This window comes from Metarhizium acridum (genome assembly GCF_019434415.1).
Source record: "Metarhizium acridum strain ARSEF 324 chromosome Unknown scaffold_574, whole genome shotgun sequence".
Lineage (NCBI taxonomy): Eukaryota > Fungi > Ascomycota > Sordariomycetes > Hypocreales > Clavicipitaceae > Metarhizium > Metarhizium acridum.
In genome coordinates, this window is record NW_027094044.1 from 497,066 (window position 1) to 522,514 (window position 25,449).

The 25,449-nt window shown below is 53.3% G+C and overlaps 11 protein-coding genes across 11 annotated transcripts; 4 read left to right on the forward strand and 7 right to left on the reverse strand.

Moving 5' to 3' along the window:
* Positions 1 to 63: 63 nt before the first annotated feature.
* Positions 64 to 1,907, forward strand: J3458_020590 (uncharacterized protein; the record flags this gene model as incomplete). The annotated part of the gene is made up of 4 exons (XM_007815921.2): positions 64 to 128; positions 207 to 325; positions 425 to 943; positions 1,138 to 1,907. 4 exons carry the CDS (start codon positions 64 to 66, stop codon positions 1,905 to 1,907), a joined length of 1,473 nt encoding a protein of 490 aa, XP_007814112.2.
* A 49-nt stretch (positions 1,908 to 1,956) lies between these two features.
* Positions 1,957 to 5,976, forward strand: J3458_020591 (uncharacterized protein; the record flags this gene model as incomplete). The annotated part of the gene is made up of 2 exons (XM_066122126.1): positions 1,957 to 2,088; positions 2,156 to 5,976. 2 exons carry the CDS (start codon positions 1,957 to 1,959, stop codon positions 2,489 to 2,491), a joined length of 468 nt encoding a protein of 155 aa, XP_065972752.1. The 3' UTR covers positions 2,492 to 5,976.
* Positions 2,345 to 6,051, reverse strand: MET13 (methylenetetrahydrofolate reductase (NAD(P)H) met13). Its single transcript, XM_007815920.2, has 2 exons — positions 3,921 to 6,051; positions 2,345 to 3,861 (listed from the first exon to the last, which is right to left on the reverse strand). Exons 1-2 carry the CDS (start codon positions 5,617 to 5,619, stop codon positions 3,773 to 3,775), a joined length of 1,788 nt encoding a protein of 595 aa, XP_007814111.2. The 5' UTR covers positions 5,620 to 6,051; the 3' UTR covers positions 2,345 to 3,772.
* An 838-nt stretch (positions 6,052 to 6,889) lies between these two features.
* On the reverse strand, positions 6,890 to 8,733 carry JEN1_6 (Carboxylic acid transporter; the record flags this gene model as incomplete). The annotated part of the gene is made up of 2 exons (XM_007815919.2): positions 6,890 to 8,010; positions 8,083 to 8,733. 2 exons carry the CDS (start codon positions 8,731 to 8,733, stop codon positions 7,366 to 7,368), a joined length of 1,296 nt encoding a protein of 431 aa, XP_007814110.2. The 3' UTR covers positions 6,890 to 7,365.
* A 611-nt stretch (positions 8,734 to 9,344) lies between these two features.
* J3458_020594 (uncharacterized protein) lies at positions 9,345 to 10,316 on the reverse strand (the record flags this gene model as incomplete). Its single annotated transcript, XM_066122127.1, has 1 exon — positions 9,345 to 10,316. The coding sequence occupies one exon, from the start codon at positions 10,314 to 10,316 to the stop codon at positions 9,345 to 9,347; it is 972 nt and encodes a 323-aa protein (XP_065972753.1).
* A 932-nt stretch (positions 10,317 to 11,248) lies between these two features.
* On the reverse strand, positions 11,249 to 12,461 carry J3458_020595 (uncharacterized protein; the record flags this gene model as incomplete). The annotated part of the gene is made up of 2 exons (XM_007815918.2): positions 11,249 to 12,228; positions 12,308 to 12,461. 2 exons carry the CDS (start codon positions 12,459 to 12,461, stop codon positions 11,249 to 11,251), a joined length of 1,134 nt encoding a protein of 377 aa, XP_007814109.2.
* Positions 12,462 to 13,996: 1,535 nt separating this feature from the next.
* Positions 13,997 to 14,721, forward strand: J3458_020596 (uncharacterized protein). The gene has a single exon (XM_066122128.1). It carries the CDS (start codon positions 14,211 to 14,213, stop codon positions 14,532 to 14,534), a length of 324 nt encoding a protein of 107 aa, XP_065972754.1. The 5' UTR covers positions 13,997 to 14,210; the 3' UTR covers positions 14,535 to 14,721.
* Positions 14,722 to 15,367: 646 nt separating this feature from the next.
* Positions 15,368 to 16,138, forward strand: J3458_020597 (uncharacterized protein; the record flags this gene model as incomplete). The annotated part of the gene is made up of 1 exon (XM_066122129.1): positions 15,368 to 16,138. One exon carries the CDS (start codon positions 15,368 to 15,370, stop codon positions 16,136 to 16,138), a length of 771 nt encoding a protein of 256 aa, XP_065972755.1.
* Positions 16,139 to 16,281: 143 nt separating this feature from the next.
* On the reverse strand, positions 16,282 to 18,083 carry J3458_020598 (uncharacterized protein; the record flags this gene model as incomplete). The annotated part of the gene is made up of 3 exons (XM_007815917.2): positions 16,282 to 17,267; positions 17,351 to 17,698; positions 17,750 to 18,083. 3 exons carry the CDS (start codon positions 18,081 to 18,083, stop codon positions 16,282 to 16,284), a joined length of 1,668 nt encoding a protein of 555 aa, XP_007814108.2.
* Positions 18,084 to 18,822: 739 nt separating this feature from the next.
* Positions 18,823 to 19,689, reverse strand: J3458_020599 (uncharacterized protein; the record flags this gene model as incomplete). Its single annotated transcript, XM_007815916.1, has 1 exon — positions 18,823 to 19,689. One exon carries the CDS (start codon positions 19,687 to 19,689, stop codon positions 18,823 to 18,825), a length of 867 nt encoding a protein of 288 aa, XP_007814107.1.
* An 846-nt stretch (positions 19,690 to 20,535) lies between these two features.
* Positions 20,536 to 25,261, reverse strand: J3458_020600 (uncharacterized protein). The gene is made up of 3 exons (XM_007815915.2): positions 23,104 to 25,261; positions 21,870 to 23,043; positions 20,536 to 21,810 (listed from the first exon to the last, which is right to left on the reverse strand). Exons 1-3 carry the CDS (start codon positions 24,851 to 24,853, stop codon positions 21,108 to 21,110), a joined length of 3,627 nt encoding a protein of 1,208 aa, XP_007814106.2. The 5' UTR covers positions 24,854 to 25,261; the 3' UTR covers positions 20,536 to 21,107.
* Positions 25,262 to 25,449: the final 188 nt, after the last annotated feature.

The following is a 25,449-nucleotide window of genomic DNA, read 5'->3' on the forward strand; positions in this document are numbered from 1 at the left end:
TGAGTTATATGCGCCTGAGAACGAGCTCACTGCGAGCCTTTTTTCAAGCACACATTGTCGACAATGCTATTCCCCGAGGAGGACGCGCAGCTGCTCAAGGCGTGGATTGTGAAGCGCATCGAAAACACGTGCGTCATATCGGACGGTACCCTGCGAGGAGCATGACAAGGCATGAGAAACGGGAAAGGATTACTAACTCCCAATAGATCAGATGCCGACTCGGACGTACTTGCAGAATACGTGATTGCGCTGCTGAAGCATGATGGGGACAAGGAGAGCGTGAGGAAGTTGTGCGAGCAGGAGATTCCGGACTTTCTCACAGAGGGTGAGTCTTCCTGTGCGATGCATGGAATCTGATTGCCGAGCTTCTAGTACCGTGGCTGTCAATTTTGATTGCGATTACTGACGCTTTAGCTATGGACAGATCCTAAGACTTTCTTAGACGACGTCTTCCAAGCTATCACTTACAGGTCATACCTCCCCGGGGCACAACCCCCTCCGAAACCTGCAGATCCTCTTCCCTCGTTACAAAATAAAGGCCCGGAATCCTCACGTAAGCGACGCCTAGACGAATCCGGCCCCCCAGATGACCCTGAACAGAATGGTCCTCAAGGTGGACGCGCATTCAAACAGCTTCGAAAGGGACGGCGCGGCCGCGAGGATAGAGTTGATAGAAATTCAAACGGATATGGCATGATGATGATGCCACCCTTCGATCCGAATAATCCCATGGAGGCGATAATGCAGATGCAAGCCATGGGGTTACCGTGGCCAGGAATGCCAGGACAGCAAGGCTGGGGATTTGGCGGTGGTGCTTTGGGAAGAGGGGGGCAGAGGAAGAAGGGGAGAGGGAGGTGTAGAGATTTTGACACGAAGGGTTTTTGCGCGAGGGGAAGCACATGCGTTTATGACCACGGTAATGGCGGTGGTGATGGGGGCGATGGTAAGTTCCCTGGTTATGATTATGTGGTGGTTTAGTTCATGTCTGTTTACGGTTGTGATTGTCCTGCTTCCTTCTAACCACGACCTTGGTTGCTCGCTAAATGGCAAATCATCCAGGTCCTGCAGAGATGGGACATTCATGATATTGACGGCGCTACCAAGTCTCAGCTCGATAGATTGCTGACAATTGGGCAGAATATGATCCCGGTAACGCCATGATGAAGCCACTGAATCCTGAGACGCCATCACGCGGCCGTAAAGGGAAGCGGGGAGGACGCAAAGGCGGCTCGCGAGCGCCATTTTCCGCTGAAGGTCCTGTAAGTGATCGCTCAAAGACTACCATTGTGGTCGAGAATATCCCCGAAGAACATTTTGGCGAGGACAAGGTCAGAGATTTCTTTGCACAGTTTGGAAACATTGTCGAAATATCAATGCAGCCCTACAAACATCTAGCGATTGTAAAGTACGACAAGTGGGCGGCAGCCAATGACGCATACCGCTCTCCAAAAGTGATATTTGACAACCGATTCGTCAAGGTTTTCTGGTACAAGGATGAGAAGGACAAGCTGCCGGCGTCAGTCCCAAACAGCTCCAGCTTCAATCCCGGCTCCGGACCAGACGACATGGACGTCGAGCCGGAACTTGACATGGAAGAGTTCCAACGGAAGCAGGAAGAGGCGCAGAAGCAGCACCAAGAACGGGAGGACAAGCGCAGCGAACTTGAAAGGAAACGACTGGAACTGGAAAAACAGCAGCAAGATCTGTTGGTCAAACACCAGGCCGAGTCAGAACGGTTACGGGCCAAGCTGGCAGAGAAGAATGGCGGCGCCGAGACACCTGGTTCCTCAGGGGCCGATATGCTCAGGGCCAAACTCGCTGCACTGGAACAAGAAGCCAAGATACTTGGCATTGATCCCAATGCCGAAGTAGACTCGAGTGAATATCCATCCCGAGGTGGATACTAGAGGTCGGAGTCATCGTGGCAGAGGGTTTGCGCCCAGGGGCAGGGGTGCAATGCGAGGAACAGCAGGGAGGCATGCTGCTTATGCCCAGTTTTCCATCGACAACCGCCCGAAGAAGCTGGCCATAAGGGGGGTCGATTTCACACCATCGGAAAAGGATGAGCAACTCCGCCACTTCTTGCTGGTAAGTTTCCAAGCTCAACAAAACTAGAAGATGAAAAAAAGGAAACTAGGACATCTAACATGTGCAGAACATGGGTGAATTCGAATCAGTCGACACGAATCCCTCCGTCACACACGTGTCCTTCCGAGACCGCAAAACCGCCGAGAAGTTCTACTACTCACTTCACGGGAACGAACTGCCCGGTGTGGAAGGCAAGCTTGAACTGTCGTGGGTGAATTCGCCGCCGCCGCCTGTGAATTTGAAGAAGTCGGCGCTCGAGGAGAGCGGGGCCGTCATGCCGGGGGATGCAATGGCCGGCATGGACGATGCCAGGGAGGAAGGGGAGGTGCGCGAGAAGGAGAGGGATGCGGATGCTGCGCCCGTGAACATGGATTACGAGGTGGGCGACTATGGATGGGAGTAGGTGTATGCAGTAATGAGTACGCACAACTATTTCAGGGTGGCCCCTGAGCAGCTCACACGTGCAGGTGACTGTCTTGGCCGTCCACGCCGTCCGGATACTACCAGATGCGCCCATGTACATGTGCAATGGAGCAAGATTCTGGTCGTGAATACCACGCGCTGGTGATGGGAGTCTCTTTCTCGGCGGGTGTTGGGTGGGTTGTTGGGCTGAACAATGTAGGAGGGGGAATATCGAGGTGTAGGCTTTACTTGTCTAGATGGCACAGCCCGATGCAGAAACTGTTCATGAAAGATGTGCCCGAATCTAGGTTCGTGGCGAACTCCGTACCAGGCGGCACACGTCTTATCGCTGAAACCCTACCTATACTTTCGAACACGGCCATGGTTGAGTTTAGGCAGGGCGGGATCCGTGCATGGCAAGCTGACAATAGAGGCGGTTGCCATGATGAGATACAGTTCGCTGTCAAATACGTCCTTCTGTAGACTCTGGCTCTAAAGTTGCCTTCGTCGACGAATCAAGGGCTTCAACATCACGACTGCTTGGTCATGGTCAGCATGGCACACAGTAACGAGACTACAGTTTCAACGCCCATTAACAAACAGTAGCTGCCGTGGCATGCCTCCAAGGCTTCATTTATATTGAAGCTTCTATCCAGAGCGCCGTCTGTATTTTATTTTATGCCATTTTCAGCTCAAATCTCCTCCATATTTGCTCGCTTCCACCTGCACCTGCAGCAACACTGCCACTTCCTTCGCTCTGTCTAAACACATCTGGCTGTGCATAGGCGGGGTATCGTTGAGATATTATATGCAATTTGCTGCAAGAAATTCGAAATCAATGGGGGCGAGGAGCCAAAACCGGGCTTACATCTCAAACTCCCTTTCTGCATGATCGTGGCGCGTATACTCTTGGATCGTTGTACCTTCTTCACTCCTTTCGCTCTCCCCTTGAACCTCACCGTTCAACCAAGTTATTGTTCATTGCGTCTGTGTAGCTTTTTGTTGAAAAAGTCACGCCTTGCCCCCGCCTGTTTGCCGTATTTTTGTGCTTAAACGCCGTCATTCATGCATGCGCTCCCTAGATAAGTAAAGACAATCAAGAAAATAGAATGAAAAGAAATGCATCACAAGATCAAATGTTAAAAGAAAAGGAGTAGGGACATGAGTTAATGCTTGCCCTATATTGACCGCAATGGCTGTCAATGCAAAAGCCTTCTGGTGGAACAGAGCGGCTAATTTAGAGATAGGAGGAGATGGTGTGTGCTTTTTCATCCTGCTCGCCTTAAACGGCCACAGGAGTGTCAAGTCCCTTGACTTCAAGGCCCTCAAAGAGATCGAAGATAGTCTGGTTCTCGTGGAAGTCATTGTTAACTAGCAATGGTTAGTCAGCCACTAGATGACACGAGAAACACCATACTATCAATACTTACCAACATTGACCAGATACCACTCGTTCATGATCTGATCAAGGAGAACTCGGCTGGGCGTCTCAGACTCAAAGCAGTGGGCCCAATCTGTGCCCAACCTAAATGCCTCATCTCTCCACGCGAGAAAACTGATGCTCTCCACAATAGTGGGCTGGACAATCTCCTTGCCGGGGAAGACACCCCAGGTTACAGCATTGGGTCCATCTGATGGAGCGTTGGTCTTGAGCTCACCATCCTTGGTAACAGCGTAGTAGGTCAGGGTTGGTTTATCCTCGATACGCTTGACCATCTCGGCGAAGATTGAGGCAGGGACAAGAAGCTCGAGGTATGCCTTTTGGTAAACGTAGCCATTAGAAGGACCCCAGCCATGGATGGGGTGCGATGACTTGACGCCGTCAACCGCAGGCTGAGAATTGATAGTTAGAAGGCCACGCTTGTTGAGTTGGATAAGATTGTCCTTGATAGCATTGGCTTCACCAGTAAGAGGAGCCTCACTCCAGGGGAGCGACTCAATTTCTCGGTTGAGATACTTGACGAAAATGCTGGCAATGTCTTGAACAGTGGTTGGCTCTCCCCATTTCTTGCGGTTGGCCTCGTTGGTGCCTGTCAGGCCGATCCCGTAGGCATCCAGCTCTCCAAAAGCAGGCGATCGAGAATCACCCCATCGACCGTTGGGAAACTCGTCCCAGTCCTGCGTGCGGAGAACATAGGACTTGTTGCGGTTGCGCCAGAATATAGGTCGCACATCTTCATCTCGTCGCCCCAGGGCTTTGGACTGTTTCCAGGGAAGAGCCTGCTGAAGTGGCCGCTCGGCACACGGTGCCCAGGTCAATTCCTCGAGCACCATGCGCGTAGCTTGGGCCAAGTTCATGGTGTAGAAGTGCAGGTGATAAATGCCATTGGCCAGCAGCTTGCGGCACATGTCCGCAACCAGAGTCTTCCCAATCTCACGGACAGCAACATCGTCATTCTTTACCGGCTCCAAAGCGGTCATCCAATGGTCGGGGACCTTGCACTGCATGTGCTTGGCTCTCCGCAGAAAGCTGGCATAGGTAGCAATGGGCATGATACCGGGCAGAATAGGGATGTTGATTCCACGCTCGCGAACCTTGCCAACCCAGCGAACAAAATTGTCGGCATCGTAGAACATCTGGGTCACGATGAATGATGCACCCATGTCCACCTTTTCTTTCAGATGGTCGAGCAGTTGTTCTTCATCCTTGTTGTCATCGCAGCCTTCGGGGTAGCCAGCAACGCCAATGTCGAAATGGTCGCCGTAGGTGGCTCGAATGTGCTTGACAAGGTCGCGGGCGTAATGGAATCCGCCTTCGGTGGCGGTCCATTTCTCTTGGGCTCGAGGGGGGTCGCCGCGGAGGGCAAGGATATTGGTGCAACCAGCCTTGTACGCCTTTTTGAGAGCATCGTTGACCTTCTCTAGCCCCATGTCGGTGCAAGTCAAGTGCATGCAAGTCTCAAGGCCGTAGACTGACTGGGCTTGAAGAACCATCTCGCAGGTAAGCTCGGCAATACGGCCCCCAGCTCCCCAAGTAATATCAATAAACTTGGGTCCAAAGTTGTACATGCGGTCGATTCGGTCGTAAAGATTCTGGACACCCTGAGCAGTCTTGGGGGGGAAATACTCGAAGGAGAAGGACGGTTGGCCGCCCTTCTCAGCTTCGGCTAGCATATCCTTGATATGCATGTTGGTGACGGTGGTGATGGTGGTGGTAGGAGAGAGTGAAGAGTTGTCTAGAGAAACCAACGGGGGTGAAGGCGGCTTAAAGCACCTAGGCGGTCGGTGACGCTGAGAATTTCCCCCACGGGGTGTAGGCGAGATTGGTGAGACGTATTCTGTCCGAACAAGCGGGACAAGGTGAGGTATTCACGGCCTGGAGCCAACCGGACACAAGGTCGGGGCTTCGTGGATGTTGTCGCTGTGTTCAATCAGCGTACCCGCAGGAGGCCCCGAAGGTTCAAATTAGTACAGTTGTCCTTCCAGGGGCCGTACGACTGAAATTGCCCTCACAGACAACCACAGAGACGGAAAGTGCAGTGCTTATGGTATAGACGCAAATCTAGAAAACTTCTCGAGGACAAATGCCACCGAAGGTCGAGCGAGAACGGGGGACTCCAGTGTCAAAGGTGGGGGCACCGACGTCGTACTGGAACCTGTGAAAAGAGCCAGAGAGGTACCTCCGATGCGTACGGACGTACCAGCTCAAGAGCGGACCAGGACCGGTTGACTTTGGCCTGGAGAAGCGCAGTGTCGGAGTGGCCAATAATAGTGCTGATTGGGTCGACAGATCCACTGAAGCAGTGAGATGCGGCACCGTTGCCGGCCCCTCGGCGAGCGAGACAGCCAGACTCATTCGCTGCTCTAGTGCTATGCTGGACTGGCGGTGGGCATGCATGTACGCCAAAGTTGTTTGTCAGCGGACGACGGAGCATCGCGAGTCTCGACATCTGGAGTTTTCAAATGTTCCATCTTCCACGGCGCACCGGGAAAGAGCCAGCTTGCCCAGCAACTCATGTCATGTCCCGCGCTTACCCTTGTGCTCCATATCCCAAGATATCTTGCCGTGCCTTCCTCAGTTTACCCATAGAACCTTCCAAGGCAATCAATCAATCAGTTGTCGTACTGCATGCCTGCTGAACTGCTGGGTACCTAGGTACTCCGTAGATACTTCAAATATCCCTAGGCAGGGACCTTCCATCCATAATGCCCCTCCTTTCGAAGTACTGTCCCCTCCGAGACCCCACCTACCATGCCCAGGTACTCAGGTGCCTGTACTTGGGTTCCTCCGAGGTAAACAAATGACACCACCAGTGTCCCGCAAACCCCAAGGTTACACCTGCGCTTTTAGTCGGGGCCAGTGACTTTTTTTTTGTGCTGCTGAAACCTTCTGGTCACCCACATGCTCAATCCATTTGCTGGTCGTATTCGGGTTCTCCCCCCCCCCCCCCCCAAAAAATGCTGATCAGCCTTTGAGCGAATTGAAAACGCCATCATCAAAGGCTTCTCACAGGTTGATAGGCCAAGCGAACACCTGCTCGGCTTCTGTGTGACGTGGCTTCTGCAGTCTGCATCTACAACCTTCAGCCACTGTTTGCTTGCAGGCATCGGAGAAACACGCAGCCAGCCAGTTGTGATTCCCCGAGGAACCACCTACCGGCCAATCATACCTTCGACGGCATGTGTTTCTATAAGACGGAAAATGACTCGGAGGGAATCGGTGTTTGCCGACTGACTCCTTTTTGCAGCAGGGCGGATGGATTGGCGTTCCAATGTCTCGTTCAGAGTCCTTTGGCGGCCTTGCTGGTGTAGCTTCACGTCTTGTACGAATGGCAGAATCGACGACAGAGATGGACCACGCCCGTCATTGCAAATCGCGCAATATTAAGCATAATATTCAATTACAATAACACGCCATACGCCAACGCTTGTCCTCTAGACATTCTCCGCCTCAGCCAATGATTTATCAGACTTGGGCCTTGACGGGACTTGGTCCCTCGCCGTTATAGCTTCGATGGCCTCCTGACTGTCTAACCCGAATTCGCGTCCCTTGTGTTCTGGTCCGATAAAGATCGTGACCACCACCAAAGCAATAGCTGCGCCCAGAAATACACAGATGACAATGCCATAGTCATAGCGCTGTTGGCCAGATGAACCTGGCGGAAGAGGAAAATAGCGTTCCCCTATTTCAGACTGCATTGTTGCCGAGCCGCTTGACGCCAGCGTCCCAAGTTGGTACGCAGTGCCTACCACGATAGACCGGATTTCTGCTGGGGACAATTCCATCAAATGACTTGGAAGAACTCCAAATGCACCTTGTGTGGCAAACTGGACGAAGAAAGCAGCTACCGTCAGACCCGGTGTCTCAACTCTTGTGTACGGGTATAGTACTCCTGCAGCGACAGTTAAGGAGGCCATGATGGTTAGACGGCGCCCGAAAATCTCGGATAGATTGCCAACACAGATTGCACCGAGGAATCCTCCCATATTTGCTACTACTTGCGTGACTGTCAATTGATTCGGCGTAAGCTCAAACTCGGTAGCGAGCATTGTCGGGTACAGGTCTTGTGCGCCATGAGACTAGCCCAATCTACAGTCAGTATAGCACATGGGACATGGGTAAAAATGAGACGTCTTGAAAATACAACATACAACAAATGAGAACCCGCTCATCAAAATCACCATGTAGATGACGGAAAGCCAGTAGCCCCGGAGAGCAACCCAGGCCCTGTCCATAAAAGTAGGGGTGTTGTTCGGTAGAGTCTTGCGAATCATCTTACGGTCTCGAAAGGCTCTCGTCTCAGAGAGCCTCAATCTCCATAAGATGATGAAGACAGGCGGGCAGGCGCTGAACCAGAACAGCGGTCTCCATCCATATCTTGTCGTACCAACTAAAGCTCGATTCATTGCCGTAGCCAAGACATATCCCAGGGGATAGCCGGATTGAAACAGGCCAGACAAGAATCCTCGCGCTGGGTTAGGGCAATCTTCCAGGGCCGTTGCTACGGAGTTGCCATAAATTCCTCCCATGGCAATTCCAAAAAAGGCTCTGCAGACCAGGAACTGATTATATGTTTTACAAAAGCCAGTTCCGAGCTCCAGGAGAATGAACATCAAGTTGTTGATGACAAACGGCCACCTGCGCCCGTAGCGATCGGATAAGAATCCAAAAAGAAACGAGCCCAGCGGCCTAAACATCAATGCCAAGGTGATGCCCCATGTCATGTCGGAGTCTTTCTTGTTGAACGCGGCCGCAAGTTGTGGCAATGTCAGACTGACGGTAAAGAAGTCGAAAGAATCCATAATCCAGCCACTCCAGGCACACTGCGTGTATTTAATATCAACAAAATACTCAGGTAGGAATATCCCCGAGACTCACCCCAAAGAAATTCCATTGCTCGCTGTTGAGCATGCGAAGAGCTTTTATAGGACTAACAACTCTATCCATAGGCGGCCGCAGGGTAGTTATGCGCGACAGAATATAATCGTAGCATGTCATGGCGCATGTGCGTTTCACTCCGTCACTTTGACCGGCCTCCATTGCTCTTTGGGTTGTCGTTTGTCTGATGCTTGAATGATCTGATAATCAGTGTAGCCTATTCTAAAAGACACAGTGGATAGATGACGGTGCCGTATAAACAAAACAAAAGTTGGCAGGCGACCTGGATAAAATGGCATGGTAGGATTACAACTCCTCTCATATTCCAAGTCCATATCTATCAATGATATGTCAGATATGTGATGTGACTGCTCGGCAGTTTCACAGCCGAACGCTTGGTCCCTCGGTCCACAACCAATGTTTCCATGTTCCCGTCAGTGCGGTCTCCTTCGACTTTGAAGATGGCGATTCTCGAATGGCGTTTGGCACTAGCCGGTCCAAAGCTCAAAATCCTATTGGAGACACTCAATCTCTGCTACCATGTTCTTGGAAGAAAGTTGGTTGGGGCTGCTGTGAGGATACGCCAAGTCGGATGGGGCGGCAAGGTCAAGTCACGACAAGATCGGACGGATCTGAGAACCGTGGTGTTTCTGCCAATCGGCACAAGCCTGCCGGTGGTATTGTTTCCAAAGTCTTGTTTCAAGGCGGAAATGCTCGGTCGTTGTCGTTGCCACGTGGGGTGGTCGATAAGAGCTTGAGAATGTTCGGTGAGCATTGACCGGCCGCTGTGCTCCATGCTACCACCATTTCCCACTCGTCCAAGGCGTCCTTTTCTTTGAAGTAATTGGTATCGACCGTGTTGAATCCCAGCGACTGCAGCACTCGGCGGCTTCTGCTGTTCCCCTTTTTGCGTCTCAGCAATACATCGCCGGGCACCCCTCTCCTCAATGGCCCATTGGATCACCACTCTGGATGCCTCAAGAGCCAGTCCTTTTCCCCAGTGCTCGGGGCTCACACCATGACGCATCTCCAACATTACTTGCCATGGTGGTAGGGGAGCCTCTCCCTCACCAAGCGGCGGGAGTGTTGCCGTGCAGTCTCGGGCGCAGGAATAGCCAACTCCCTCGACGTCGTTCTGCCAACTTGGCTTGTCCCATCGGTCGAGCTCGATGACACGGATATTCTCTGGCGACTTCTTCAGCTTCCTCCCTTCGCCGGAGCTGAATAAAAGCTTTCCCGTTGACGTGGTCGGCAGCAGGCCGACTGCAAAGTCGCCCATGTTTCTCTTGTTCCAACGCCGGGATATATCTCTCGCCATGAGTACATTTCTGATCTCATCGTCGGTCCAGGCCCGGGCGGGGAATGAGTCTCCGAATCCCATGTCGCAGAATAAATGGTCTTCATGCAACCTCTTGAACAAGTCTCGGTATCCCTTGATGGACTCGGACATTGGTGTAGGCACAAAGATGAGCCTGTCGGTGACTAGCACGAGCGGTGTAAAGGACATGGTCGACGGCTGGGCTGTTGCAACGGAGACTCGACAGCAAGAAGCAAGAAACTCGTGGAATTGATGGTCAAATCAATTTCACTGGGGAACCCCGTGCCTTTCCATGGTGGGTAAAGCGCGGGGATTGGAATAAGTGTACGCGGTTCACGGGGTTCAACCAAGGTTTGACTCATCTAGGACCATGGTGGAGATTTGAGCTGACTGCGCTTCATCAAGACACTAACCAAGCATCCGTGGCGGTTGTATCTATCAAATATCACCGTCTGCGTGATGTGGTGACTCACTCACATAATGTCTCTTAATCAATCCAATCCGCCTCCTTGAGAACATCAACCGCAACATCCTTGACATCCCTTCCATCCGTGGGTATTCGCCGAGCCCGACTGCCCACCATCTCATCCAGCACACGGGACATTCTGGTGCTGCTAGACAAGCAATGGGCTAGCTCACTTCCCACTTCCCTCCCAGTCAGCCGCGCCATCGAAGTCTTGCCGGAGCCAGTCCGCCCGGAAACGATGAGAAGTTGAATATTCGTGTCAGCGATGTTACCAAGACCCGGCTCATAGTTGGCTCGAGCCAGGGGAGCAGAGTCTTATACGCTACCCGCGTCGTCCACGGCCGCAGATATCGATGAGTCACAAGTACAAACACGCTCCATCAAGCGTAGGCACATCAAATATGTTGGACAAATTTTGGAGTTTGGAAATTCTGCCCATGATGAGCATAGTATTGGTTCGAGAAGTTGAGCCTATATACAACCAAGAACAATACAAAAATCAAAAGCAAACACCTGCTGGCCAACTCCGGGATATTGCTTTATCCGTAACCTTCTAAAAATAAGACATGAGGAAGCAACTACGTTTCTTCCTCTCTTTCCCATACACACACATACACACATACACAATCTACCCCCAAATAGTAATGCACCTACATTAGTTTTCCACACCGGGAGCCGTCAGAGCCAGCGGAGGCGCCCCCCGTAACCTCCTCCACCGGTTGCTGTTGTCGACAATGTCCCGATCAAACAGGAACCACCAGCGCTGAAACAAGACCTGGCCGACCTCCCAGCAGCTGGGGTCGTAAGGGTCGGAGCCGTAGATGCGCACGCCCTCGGCATTGTCCTCAAAGTCGTAGGCGAAGTTGACGAGGGCGAGCGGGCCAGAGGCGGTGGGCGGGCGGGCGTCGTCGGGGAGCGAGAGGATGCCGATGATTTTGTCCCTGGCGCTGGGCCAAGGCAGGAAGTCGAAAAGCGGGTGGTGCGGGATCAGAACTTGTGAGGGAGTTGGACGCCATGGCCGGGGAAGTTGATCTGACGGTGTCGCGATTCCCTGATTAAAGGGCGACAGAGCATCCAGCCTCCAAAGTGAGCCCTTGCATCCAAGCCGGTCCGCTATACGCAGCATCGCACGCAGAAGTGTCAGTTCATGGACGGGTAAAAGGTAGCTGTCGGGGAAGCTGACATCGGACGATGAGTTTGATGAGCTATCTAGGGATGGCGGTGGTGAACCAAACATTACATTGGACATCATGGCGGGCGGAGAGACTGAGCCCGACGAGGAGGCCGCCGTGAGGATGCCATCGCCACCTCCACCTCCACCACCACCTCCTCCTCCTCCTTTTGACTCGTCATCGACGGCCGTAGTCGTGGCCGTGGCCGTGAGGAAATCTGGAAACAAGCCAGTTACATCGGGCATCATGGACGAGAGAGTCGGGTCGGTCAGCATGTCCCAGTTGGTGAAGCACATGTCGACGCCGAAGATAGATCCGGGGCTCTGAATGACGCCGGTGTCGACGGGCTCTATAGTGTCGACGGGCATCTCCTTGACCGACTGGGCGTGTTCATCTTCGGCTTCTTGTGAGGTACTTTTTGAGTCGTTGCTCCCTCTCATACGCTTCTGTCTCTTCTTTTCTCCTAAACGAAACACAAAACAACACCAAGAGATGAATATACATTCTTTTACAAGACGCGGGGGTGGGTTTCAGACACGTACGGTATCTCCGCTGCGCCAGCACATTCAATATCCGTTTTCTCTCTGCCGCGTCCTCCTCGATATCCGGCACCTCCAACGGCGGCGGAGGCTTATATACCCTCTGTCTTGTGCGTGGCCTCGAGCCAGAGCCCGAGCTATTCGGCTTGCCGCCCATATTCACCTCAACACGCTCGCTCAACAGCTTCCAGACGATGGGGGAAGAAGAGTCAAAATACGCCTTCTTTCCAAACCCGGTCAAAGGCGTGGGTTTCTTTCAAAAACCAGATGGTCCTCTTTTATACCATTACCACTTGCGACATGGAAATGAAGCTCTTTCGGGGAGAAAATGGGACAACCCTCCAGTCTTATAAATGCGCGTTTGAAAATGACAAAATAGACAATTCCATCCACTAATTGTCTCGAGCGAGAGCCGCAAACCGATCCACTTGGACAATCTTCATGTGCCAAACAAGACCCCTTCCACCGACTCCGGCAACCATAACGCTCCAAGTGGAGATGACGCTTGATACAACTCGTCCAAGCCTTACGGATAACAAGCTACCTCGAGCACTAGCTGGATAACCCCAGTGGACCAAAGTCTCTGCTATCAAGGGAGAACCTGGCTGCCCCTCGGGGTGATGTATCGGGTAATCAGTGCGACTCGAACGAGGAGCGGCTGAAGGTTTAGGGAGGGGGATGTGACGGGACCCCCTGGCTGTTCACGACTGCACATGGCTGCGCCCTACGAGGCTGGTCTAAGCGTGAATGATGCTCTGGATTCGTCGTATAATGCGCGAGTGATGGTGGGCTCAGGGTACGTGGCGGTTTGGCGGGCGAACGGCCTGGGACGACCTAGGCACCGACTTTTGGGGCGCATTGCGTCAGACGGACTTGATCACGATCAGGCTTCCGGCGCGTAAGTGGAGCGATTGGGCGTTGCGAAGGAGGGATGGTGTTGTGCCACTGTTGTCACGTCCAGTGTTGTGGCGTTGATTGGATTGTCGCTGATGCAGCAAGATATACTTCCGAGTCTCTTGTGGCTCTTCTTGACGTCTTCTGAGCAGAAAGGAGTCTGGGGATTAGATGGTTGGATAGACGGGCCATGGAGCTCTAATCATGGACGAGAACAACACCAGTCGTCAACTCGTCTTGCCTGACTGACGATTCCCATGTTCAACGTCGAGTCCGGAGTACTCCAATATGTTGGCACGGAGCCGTTTCTTTGGGGGAGCTCTAGCGCTGTTCCACTTGGCTGTCTTGACGCTGGTTCTATTTTTGAGTTGCCAGCCCCGTTGATCAACTCCCACTACTCCGTATAATTGCCGGAATCAAATGTGACGCAGTCCCCTATTTCGACAAGCACATGGCATGGTCCTAGTCAGTTCAGCTTCCCCCCCGGGAACGCTACCCGTCCCTCCTCGGCTCGCACTCGTTTTTCGAGCCTTTAGCCCGTCACCCTCCAAGAGCCTGACCAAGCCTCAGCCCTATATTCACAACCTGGCACGATAAAAGGGTAACCAGTGCGGGGGCGCCAGACAACCAAGCCTCTGCCAAAGTTGGTGGAGACAGCACTCGGAGAAGTTGGTGAAGAAGACCAAGTAATTCCATCATCTGGAACTGGTGGCTTTGTTGGAAGGCCCTGTCAACGGCCCTGCATGCTCTACCCCTGTGTTCGGCCTAGTTGACCTTGTTGACGACAACAGATGGAGCCACCGCGGTACTTTGACAAGGGAGACTTTCTGACTCGTCCAGCCGCGCCTGGGGTCAGCTCTCTGGTGGCATCGTCGGTTTCGTCGGTTCCGCGATTGACCACTCCTCATTGCCCGCCGTCACCCAGGACCGCGTCTCCACCCAGCACGTACATACATACATTCACCGCCATTGACTTGTGCTCGTGGCTGTTCCATTCCCATTTTGTATTAACATGGTCTCGCCTACGGCGGCCGTCGCAGCAGAGCACCAAGCCCCCTTGACCAGAAAGAGTGTCGTCACTAGTTATTTCGTGCCAGGAATCAAGGAGCCTTTTAGATGTGAAATTGTCTTGCCTGAGAGAGTCGCTCGGGTGGCTCAGCTTTGGCGCCAGAACCGTGGCGTAGAGTTCTTTATGGGGCATTGCATTGGCATCATACACGAAGAAGAAGCGGTAGTCGCTCGATCGAGGGCGCAGTGGTGTGCTATCTGTATTTGTTCCCGTGGTTTCGGCAGCCCGGCGATGATCTTGAGTCTGCCTTGTGACGCATTGCAATGAGTGGGCGAGGGCTAGTTGAGACCATCTCTGTTCTAAAAATGGCCGTGAGCATACATAGTAGACAGACGATGGGATCCCAGTCGAACTTTGGCCCGTTCCTGCCAGTTTCTGGTCTTTTCCTATCACCAGTCCAAACTAGGAAGGTGGCCCTGTCACCACGGCCATTCTATTCTTGATTTGCAAAATGCTTGATTTACTTTTGATTTTTTTTTTAAAATAATTTAATATATATATATATACAGGCTCTAGGTCTCTCCGCTTTTCCTATCGCTAGGGCAACTTGCTCGTTGACATCAGGGTCTTGTACACCACGAGTACACGCGGTCGCGATGCGTAGGTAAATACATATAATAATATTATAAGGCACATATACAGAGATTATTTTTTTTTATTTTTGGAGCTTCCTGCCGATCGTGCCAAAGCCGCTGTTGAAGCTTATCGCGGCCCTCGTCAACGCGCTCAAAAAAGGGCTCAATTCAATGATTCAATATTGATGATGCGCTACGCATCGCGTGCCACAGCTAAAGGAGCCTCGCGGCGGTCATCCTACTCCTTTAGCTGGCGCTCACTGCGTTCACTGCGAACTGGCTTGCAGAGACTCAAGTAGTAAGCGTCTTGTGACGTAAAAGGGACTCCGCAAGCCAGTCCGCAGTCAAAGAGATCAAGTGAGCTCCGTCATCAACCAACGTCAGGTCAAAATGAGGGCATCCACAGCCAAAACGGCAGGCACCATCTGCAATACCAACTTGGCAGACTTCTTCCCAGCAACCAGCGTCCGCTTTCGTCCCAACATTGTCCTTTCATGAAATAACACTTGACCAGTACCAACCATTATGGCGGATTCAACGCATACTCTTACTCCCCCCCCTCAGTGTGATGCTTGGATTTCTCGCAGGGCATCTCATATTAGGAGTGCCTCGTCGGCATACCCGTCGTCACACAATACGCCGCGGATGCAGTCCCCAGTCTCAGAGTACTGCCGCGGCAATAGACTCAGCCTCTCTGGCCTTTCACGCTTTGGGCGAACAAATGATTGCTTGTCGAATCTCCGATCGAGTTCGCCTTCGTCTAATCAGCAAGCCGTCGGCGACACCAGCAATCAGGAACTCATGGCAGACGCGGCCGCAGCCATCACGGAGTGGCAGGGCATATCTCGGCCCGTCAAGTCGGCCACGTATAACAACTATTCTCTGGCGGATAGCTCTGACCTGTTCCCGTCCGATTCTTTGTCCCAGAGGGGGGACTTTTCTCTGTCCCCGTCCAGCCCCCCGTCGCAGCAATCCGCCCGTGGTCCGGCCCAACATGCCCAAGATTATTTCAAACCCCTGGACTCTCAGTATGATGGCACCGTGGACGCGGATCGGAATAGAAGCCCAGAGCCCAAAGACGGTCTTACTTTTACCGCCACCCAGACCTTCCATCGGTCCAAGCGAAAGGTATCGCAGTTGTCTCTTCGCAGCCTGACCAGGTCCTTGTCGAAACGCCCCCGTCTTATGGCTTTCCGTCAATGGGCGGCCAATGTGTACCACGATAGTAGTCGTCGCCTTAGTGGAGCATATCATCGCCTCAAGTACCAGCGAAAAGCTTTGTTTCACGCCAAATAATTCACAATGGGAATAGGGTTAGACGCATGATTCGAGAAGGAGCTTTTAGAAATTAGAGAAGAGGTACCAAGGGACAAATATAAGAATTCCATGCTTCTTTCAAACCCTCCGAGTGCAAATTTGGCCGTTGTTGTATTTGCGTTTTACAACATGTACCTGAAGAAGTGAGCTGGCTCTGGTTTTCGTTTCCCAGAGGCAACAAGCCCTTCCTCCTCCACGGTATACTCATCGTGCTCGCGGTCCACCTCTTTCTGGTCCATCTTCCTGTTCCTGTACTGCAAATACCACCTCAAAATAACAGCCAAGGCGGCAACGGCCAACATTGCCAAAGCACAGGCACCCATGCCGCTCGTATAGTACGGTGCGTCCCTATCCGGATACAGCCTCGTACCCACCAACGGACCACACTGCCCTATGAACTGCAGGACGGCAAAGCCGCCGCCTTGTCTCGTCTGGCTGGCCTGGTTGTTTATGCTCCACGCTATAATGAGCGTGACGACGTTGAAGAAGCCCACCGTGGCGGGGTACACGGCCACGTACCTCAGGAACGGAGGCAAATGGAGCGGCTCGGCCAGGGCCAGGGCCCCGTAGCCCGCGGCCGAGGCCAAGGCATGCAGGACAATGGGTATGGTGCGCGCCTGGAGGCGGTCCGACATGTGGGCCGTGAACAAGACGACGACAAAGGCGATGAGGTAGGGCGGCGCCGAGAGCGCCTGCGAGGTCAGTGCGTCGTGGCCCATTTCCGTCATGATCTTGGGCAGGAAGACGGGCAGGGAGGAGTAGGCCATGTTTGTGAGGAAGAACATGGCCGACGTGAGCCAGGCGACGGGGTCTGCGAAGACGAGCAGCAGGTCGCGGGGTCGGAGGCCGGAGGCGGGCTTGTGAGACTGGTGCGAGGGGTGGTGGTCGCGGCGGAGGCGCAGGCGGGCGACTTTCTTCTCGCGCTGCGTGAGATACGGCGCCGACGAGGGCGAGTCCGGGATCGTGGTGAATGCGGCGACGGCGGCGAGAACCGACGGCAGGCCCTCGAGGAGGAAGAGGAGACGCCAGGGGGCAATGGGCGATAGGGACGCGAACTTGACGATGATGTAGGCTAGCGTTGAGGCGAAGCTTGTTGCGAGAGGGGCGGCTTTTTTTTTTTTGTGTGTGTTTGTCAGTTGTTGTGGTTTTGGAGAGCAAGGCTTCATTCTCTGTGTGTGTGGGTTGGCGTACCTGATATGAACATGGCTGTTCGAAAGGCCAGTTCCTCTCGTTTGAAGAAGAAGCTCAGATAGAAGGGGATGCCTGTGAACCCTGCTTCCCCGATGCCGAGGAGCACCCTCAGGGCGATCAGCACTGGATACGAAGGCGCAATTGCTTGCAGCGACGCCGTGAGGCCCCATGACAGGACGGTCATGGACACAACTACGTGGGCGGGCACGAGCTTGAACAGCAACGCCATCCACTCGAAGGCAATGTACGAGATGTAAAACGCCGTCAGGGCCCATTCATACCAGTCGTCTCGGGGCGGCGTCGTCTGCAAGTCCTCGTCCATGCCGGCTATCCTTGCATTGCCGATGTCTACATGGCGTCAGCTCCTGTACAAGAATTGGGTCAGGCAGGGCGACGTACTCGACCGATCCAGAAAGCTCAGCAGGAAGAGAAAGGCCACAAACAGCACCAGCTTCCTGTCAAACTTCCTCCGCACCGCCAGGTCCTCGTCGGGCGTGTACAGCTGGAAACTGGCGACTGTGCTCGCGCTCCTCGCACTCATGCGTCTGTGCCCGCCATGCCGCTCGACCATTTCGTAGGCCTCGACGCCGCCTCCGGCCTCATGGCGCAGGTCGAACTCGTCGATGACGGCCTCGTCGTCGCTGTCGTCGAGCCTGGATTCGGCGCCGGTCTGTGCAAAGGACGGGGACGCCTCGCCCGGGTTCCAGGGGCTGCGGCGGCCGGTGTGGGCCATGGGATGTTTGCTTGCTGGGTGTTTGTTTCGTGTTTCGACAATGTCGGGGCACACCAAGGCCCCGTCCCCTCGGGAGGTGTGACGGCTTCAATGGAGCTGGCCGGGGCGGCCGCCATGCGCACTGCTTGCGATTGTGCGTTGGGGGATGCCGCGGTGAGCCTTACATGAGTGTGGATTTTTGGGCGTAGGACGTTGGACGTTGGCTAGGACGAGATACGACATGCGACATGAGGCTGGATGCCGGTTGGGACCTCCACACGTGATGGCGACGTCATTCGGCCGCGCAGCAGATAAAGGCAAACACGGCGAATGATTAGGAATCAGGGCTGTATATCCAGCCAAGTGTTATGAGATAAATGCTAATGCCTGCCTATGCCATATACAGACGCCCGTGTCGACGCGGCGCATCTTGGTTTCCCAAGTGCAGTGCCGAGTGAGTCTCTGACAATATATATTTATATGCGACCAAGTTCACTGGTACATGACGTCGCTTCAGAGGACCTTGGGGAAACTATTCTTCTTTAGAAATTTTTTTGATTTCTATGTACGAATAATCCCACATTCGCTAACGCTTCAAGTAGATTGCTTTTCACAGCACGAAATGCCCTGTTACAGCGTGTCACTTTGGAAAACTTGATGGCCAACGCCGTCTAATCCCTCCTTACGCCTCGTTCCCACAAAGTTCGTATCGCGTCTTCATCATGGCCCTCATCAATAGGAAACGTTTATCCGCGCCCGGCTACGGATCCTTCTTGGAAAAAAGTCGTCGTATGGATAGCTTCTTCTTCAATCGCGGGGTTGGCGGCAGCTCTTTCTTGAAGGGATCCTGGCCAAGGAAGGTGGGCTGCGTTGGTACGTCCGGTCTGCTCCCCAACGAGTCTCCCCCAGCGTCGCCCGAGTCCAGTCGATCGCCTGCCATGGACGACGTACCTGTCCTTGATATCACACCTGGCCGCGGTTGTGGTTGTGGTTGAGGTTGAGGTTGTCGAGCTGCTTCCATCTCGGGCAATTCTCCACCCCCGCCGTCGTAGTAGCTTTCTGGTGCCTCCCGATCTGTGTCGTCACAAACAACCACATACCACCGTGATTGCTCTTCCGCTTGGACTTGGGCACGTAGCTGTTCAAACCACTGCGACTGGGTTTGCTTGACCGTATCCTCGTACCTTGCCATTTCTGCCACAATGTCTACCCCGAGATCCACACGGACGACATGATCGGCCACGTATGCGTATGGCCTCGCAGCATGTTCCGCTTCGTCTACATGGTATTCCTCCAAGAGTTTTACTGGTGACCATTCATGTACGAGCACGCTGTCCTCGCCGGCAGGCACCTTGGATACAGGCATGGCCAAATCATCGTCGTAAGACTGTGGCTGCTTCTCTCGTGTGGGCGTCGTCTCGTTGGACCCGGGTCGCGTGACGGTGCCGTCTTCGTTTTCCAGCCTTGGTACAAAGTCAAACGACTCGGCGAATTGGCTGAGAATTAAGGCGGCCGTGTCTCGCCCGATGATCCAGTCTGGCGTGCAGTCTTCGAGGTCGTTGAGGATGATAAAGATACGGATGCTGCGGCGGTACCACCGGAATCCATGGCACAAGTATGTAGGCATGGTCCCTGCCGAGCCAGGCAGTGATGCAGTGATGCTCCTGGTCAAATGTTACTCGAGCTCGCCCTGGGCCGCAGGCAGGTGGAGGGGTCGACTGGTCGACTGGTCGGTTGGTGGGATAAGAATGAAATCTCCCGGTGCCTGAGTTAGCGGCGACGGCAGGACACTCAGGCGTCTGGAGAAGGCGCTGGCGAAGATTTGAGGTCAGATGCAAGGAGAGCACTTGAGCCCTGTTGGAGAGGCTGTCGAGGGACATTGGCAAGCCGGCACATTGTACGGAGGAAGCGTCGACATTTTGGAGTCGAGAATCTGTATGTACTTGTGCTGTCAAGGCTGGCGCACCGAGCACTGGCTGGTATTCCCGCTTGCCACCGAAGCTGGGCAGTTGGGGCAAGAGCTGTCGAAATCCCCACCTGCCGACTTCGTACTACACCGCGCAAGCAGGCCAGGCTACTTCTCGTTTGTCTAGGTACCTGGCCTGAACCTGGCAAGTGTGCGCGCCTGTTTGATTGTTTGTGGGCAGGAGCTCGGCGACATTCATGCCGCCATCAACATTGAATTGATGCGACAAACTCTTTCCCTGTCAACTGGCCCAGGTGTGGGCCAATGGGACATTTGTGTTCTGTATACTGTATGCACTCGTAACTCCGTACTCGACAAATCGATCTTGGCATCTTGACCTGGTTGTCATGTTCCAAGTCAACAAACAACAAGGCACCCACCACTGACGCAGTGGACACATCCAGCATCTAGTTCATCGTTGATCCGGCGGCTCGGCACGCAACCCCAAGCAACCTTCCTGCCCTTGTCGGCCTTAGCGGGACCGCGGCGTCGCCACCAAGTTGGACGGCCGATTCAACTAACGATCCGAGTACTAACTACTTGCTGCGACCAGACGTCTGGTCAAATCGGCGGGGAGTGCGTGGTGCGTGGATCGAGGCTGGCAAGCACTTGGTTGGTTGGGCGACATCCATGTTGGACATTGCATGTGTCCAAGTATTAGTCCAAGTAATGGTGAACTCCAGACGTCCCATGCAACTTTAATTGCGCCAATGAGCACAATTCATCCGTCATGCCAGGCCTGCAGCAGCAAGTGGGTGCAACTCGGACAGCGAGTCGAACCGAACCACGGCTTTCGGACAACACAAGCTACATACGCTCACACAAAGCCAACTATACAATACTACTGGCTAACTACTAGGTAGGTATGTAAAGTAAAAGCCAAGTTTGTGCGCATAAATACAAAACGCCTTTGCCACCATGACGTATCCAAAACAATGCTTTTAGTCGGGCTGCCCTAATGTGTTGAGTGTGCGCCCTTCCTATTCCCCCTTTCCCCCATGCCACACAGTATTACATCGTCAATTCCACTTACAGGCTTCCCCCTTTCAACTTTAGCATGATTATTCCAACTTGGCCGTCTATTCGTAGACAGATGGTTCCTGGAAGAGGCTCACCCCACCCGACTCTTCATCCTGTCCTTGTAAACTCGTCTCCAACGTATTGACATCAAAATTAAAGTCCATCTCCTTTAATATATCGCCCAGCTCTGCGTCCGTAATATTCATATCCATATTCATCGGCAGCAAGGAAGGCTGCTGGCTCGTCTGGTCATCGTCGGCGGGCAGAGCATGTGCCAGTTGACCCTTCATCCAAGCTTTGAACTTCTCTAGCAGGACAGGGTCATCAGCCGCTGTCTCTGTTGCGTTAACAATATCCTTTGCACGCATCTGCATGGCTGCATCCGTAGGTAGACGCCCGGTATCTGTGACGTTCTTCTTGACAAACTGCACTAGACCAGCTTCCAACTCACGAGAGCAAAATACATTTGCCGGGCGGCTATTTTCGGATAGCAGCGTTTCCAAAAAGTGGTTTGCGGCGTCATGTCCAGCCTTAAATAGCTTGGCGCCGTCGCGCATGTTGACTTCAACGTCCTGAAGGAACGGTTCGACGTTGCCCTTCGGATAGGCATATGGCGGTGCAAACCCCGATCCGCCTTGCGATAGTGACCACGAGTAGCCTTTTGGTAGACCTGGACCTGGATCCTTAGCAATGCCAACATCACGCTTGAATCGCTGAAGCCATTCAGCATTGTCTGCGGCGGTCTGGTTCCAAGGATCATCACTGTCGTGTGTTAGTTACCAGTTCGCTAGAGGTGATAGGGTGCGCTCATGTGGACTTACTCATCATAGAGAATCCACCGTGCTTGATATTGCAGCTCCTCGTCAGTCGGGGTGTGCCGACTGGGGTTGTTGGGAGACATGGTCGACTTAACCCAACGTCTCAGTTCCTTGGCTAGACGCCGGTAGCAATTGGCATCATTCAGAAAGAAGGGCATGGCCCTGCCGTTCCTATCAATCGAAAGCAGATGTTGAAAGTCATTTTGGGCCAAATGCTTTGGGGGCTCCTCGGCGGATTTGGGTGATTTGTGACACGACGTTGGACCTGTACTAGCTACAGTGGTTGTGGCAGGGTAAGAGTCTGTCGTCGTGGTAGGCGCGTTATCGGGAGAACCCCCTTCAGGGTGTCGATTTCTGAATGATTCGAGCCACTGAATACTGTCGGCAGCTGTTTGATTCCATCCATCATCGAACTCGTAGATGATAATACGAGCTTGTCGTTGCAGGTCCTCATCCGTTGGCTCATGTCCAATAGACCGCTGCTGCCTGAGGTAATCTGCCAGCTCACGTTCCAAGCGAGAGTGGCTGTGGATAGTCGAGTCGATAGATCTCGGGTCTTTGGACCGGACGGTTTGGTGCTGGACGTCTTCACTTCGTGGCAAATTCGCCCGACGTCTAAACGGTTCCAGCCATTCAGTCGACGAGGTGATCAAGCGTAGGAGCCAATTGGCAACCGTCTCAGACGGATGGGTGCACACTTCCTCCACCCTACCGACAATCTTACATGCTTCTTCCTGCAGCTCGTCGTCCATGGCTGTCAGCCCCAACAGCCGCTTCGCAGTGACAAAGGAGTGCAGCTGTCGTTCCATGGGACATTCCTCGAATAAGTTGTCCTTGCCATTAATCTTCAAGGAAGCAAGTCTGCTTTCAGCGGCTCCACGTAACGGACCAAACCTTGCCTTCTGTGCGATGTCCGCGTTGGACATGATGAGATCGCGAAACCACGAATTTTGTGTCGCAATACCTTGCAAGGACAACAATTCCGAGGCGAAAATGATACGGCATCCTTCCAGCCGCATGTCGTCGTCGCTCGGTGCTCCGTGGTGTTGCTCCCAGTGGTTGGCGCCGAAGTAGGCCAGTTCCAGTTTGATCAGCTCGTAGGCGTTGCGCGGCGATTCTGGCGGGGAGTGAGAAGCTACGTATGGCAGGGGAGATACGCGTTCATGGTGAATCAGATCTATTTCTTAAAAGTTAGACACCGGCAACTGGTCTATGGGATACTGCAAAGGCCTCATACACGGGGGAATAGAGTTCTCAACCATATCAAGAACAGGCACATCGAAACCCCAGTCACCCTTCCAATCAGCCATGGAGTAACCTGTCTTGAAGTGTTCCGCCAAGTGGTCAACTCGGATGGTCCATGTATCCATCACGATGCCGCAGAAACCGCACCGAGACCGAATCTCTGGTGTTGCCACCTTCCATTGCTTCATAGCCCAGTCCATAAACTTAACGTTGTGTACCAACCGCAAATGTTGGTTCAGGTGATCTTTGCGGTAGAATGTTCGTTCTTCAAGAGTTCGCTCTTGGCATGCTGAGTGGTTGTGAGCTTCGATATGGCCATCATCTGGATTTTCGAACCCACAGAAGACGCAGGAAAGAATGCCAGAGTCCGGATTGACTGCACGAGGGCCATCCGGGGCGCATACCCAGCGCTCCAACGACAAGTGCAGAGACTTCTCATGCCGTTGCCAGTCATGTTTTGTTCTGAATGTTTCGGTACAGAAAGTGCACTGGAAGGTCTTGAGGGGAACTGCCAGACCATTTGTACCGTCATTGGTAGTCTTGGGGGCTGCACGCCTGCGCCGCCTCCGGCGTCCACGGGTACTGAATGGGGCCGAACCAAAGGATCCCCAAGAGTTGCGTGACCCATGAGAGTATGCAGATCCTCGAGATCCATTGCTGGAATGAGATGTACCCAAACTGCTAGTCGATGACTGGTTGCAAAGCGATCTGCTTGAGCCGTCATCGGTATAGTTGAAGCTATAGGGACTGTTGAGACCCGACGACAAGGCCGACGACGAAGAAGCCGTGACAGCCCTTGCAATGGCGGTCACTGACGCTGGTTCGTGTTCAGGAGGCGAATGCTCCCAACGCTGTAAAGGATTCATAGCCTCCAGTGCCGGCGTCCCCCGTCTTTGAGGGATGTCGATAGATGCCGCCCAGTTGCCAACATGGGGCGAGGTTGAACGAGGCGGTTGCACCTTGCCTCTTCGCCGGGCATTGGCCAGCCAGTTGGTGATCTGAGTCTTATTCAAGCCCGTCTGACGTTGCAATGCTTCCTTCTCCTCATCGCTGGGGTATGGATGTCGATTATGAGTAGACAGCCAATTCTTCAAGATCCTCACAGATTCCCTAGAGAACCGAGCCCCAATCTTGGGAGGTGGCCCTGGTCTAGGAGCCCCGGAATTACCACTCTCATCGGCCGGTGTAGCCGACCTGGTGAGGAAGTCCAATGTTGACGAGGGAAGTGAGTTGGGTTGTGTCACATCTGGGAAGAGCTCTTGGTTCGCGATGGTATTCGGATGATTGCCCATGATGGGCCACGGATTAGCCGGGAAGACGCTTATTGGAGCGTCGATGTCGACTGCATCAGACATGGCTCCTCCGAAGCTACAATCAACCCGGAGAGCAACACAGCTCGTACAGTAACCCTTGTAACGACCTTCCTGGATCTTTTTGCAGGAAAAGCCTCCCGAAGCACAGTGTGCACACGGGTTTGTAACGTGCTCGGCAAGGTCTAACGCAGGTGTGCCGTCCATGGGCAGGTCAGCTCCAAGAGGATTGGGGTTTTGTGAAAAGTGCTGCAAGGCATGGAAGCTAAAGTCATCTTCGTTCACATTAGCCAAGACGAGGCCAATGTTTTCTGTATGCAGGCCGTCGTCCATGCCAGCAAGGGTTGCTTCTTTAGAGAAGCTTTCTGTGCCCACACAAGCACCAGCCTTGTCCCAATTGACGAACTCGTCCATCTCGTCAACGAAAGCCATGTTGTGTCACAAATGTCGAGGAATAAGGGAGACTAAAAGCAGCAACCAGAGAAGGGCGCGCAATACCGGATGCTTCCTTCAAGGAACCGGGGGATGTCCCATTCGTCAAGGTAAAACGAGGCCCTAAGTGGAAGGGCGCACAGGAACTGGGATGTGGCTCAAATAGGGATGCCGGCTGGAGGTTGAGGGCGGCAAACGTGATTGCCGCCGTGTAATTGTAGAATAATAAAGCCGTCAACGGCCCAGGTGGTTGAAAAAAAAGACAATGCTCAAGCGGTGGCTTCTGATGATGATGCCAGCCAACAAACCCGTCGTTCCAATGTAGATCAGGAAGGACATTCGTTTTCAATGAGCGATGAGTTTGATGAGAATGTAGCAAGAAGGAGGGAATGATAAGATGGATGGGGCCTGCCTCAGTTTTGTTCAACAGGTGGACAGTACAGATTAGGAAGGATGGACCATGGAATTCTGTGAAGGCCGGCAGGTGCAACTCCGTCTACGTACATGGGCTGAGGAAGGCGCCGAAAAGTGGAGATAAAAAGATAGCGCTCTCAACTCCCGTCTCGAAAGAATCGGTCTACGGTTAAAATGTTTCT

Excerpts from the sequence above, each read along its gene's own strand:
- J3458_020600 (XM_007815915.2), bottom strand. The coding sequence starts at position 24,853 with ATGGCTTTCGTTGACGAGATGGACGAGTTCGTCAATTGGGACAAGGCT. Across the intron at positions 23,044-23,103 it reads TGAGAACTCTATTCCCCCGT|ATCTGATTCACCATGAACGC; the intron begins GTATGAGGCCTT and ends TTTAAGAAATAG. Across the intron at positions 21,811-21,869 it reads CGGTGGATTCTCTATGATGA|TGATGATCCTTGGAACCAGA; the intron begins GTAAGTCCACAT and ends AACACACGACAG.
- MET13 (XM_007815920.2), bottom strand. The coding sequence starts at position 5,619 with ATGCATATCAAGGATATGCTAGCCGAAGCTGAGAAGGGCGGCCAACCG. Across the intron at positions 3,862-3,920 it reads GTGGTATCTGGTCAATGTTG|TTAACAATGACTTCCACGAG; the intron begins GTAAGTATTGAT and ends AACCATTGCTAG.
- J3458_020596 (XM_066122128.1), top strand. The coding sequence starts at position 14,211 with ATGGTCTCGCCTACGGCGGCCGTCGCAGCAGAGCACCAAGCCCCCTTG.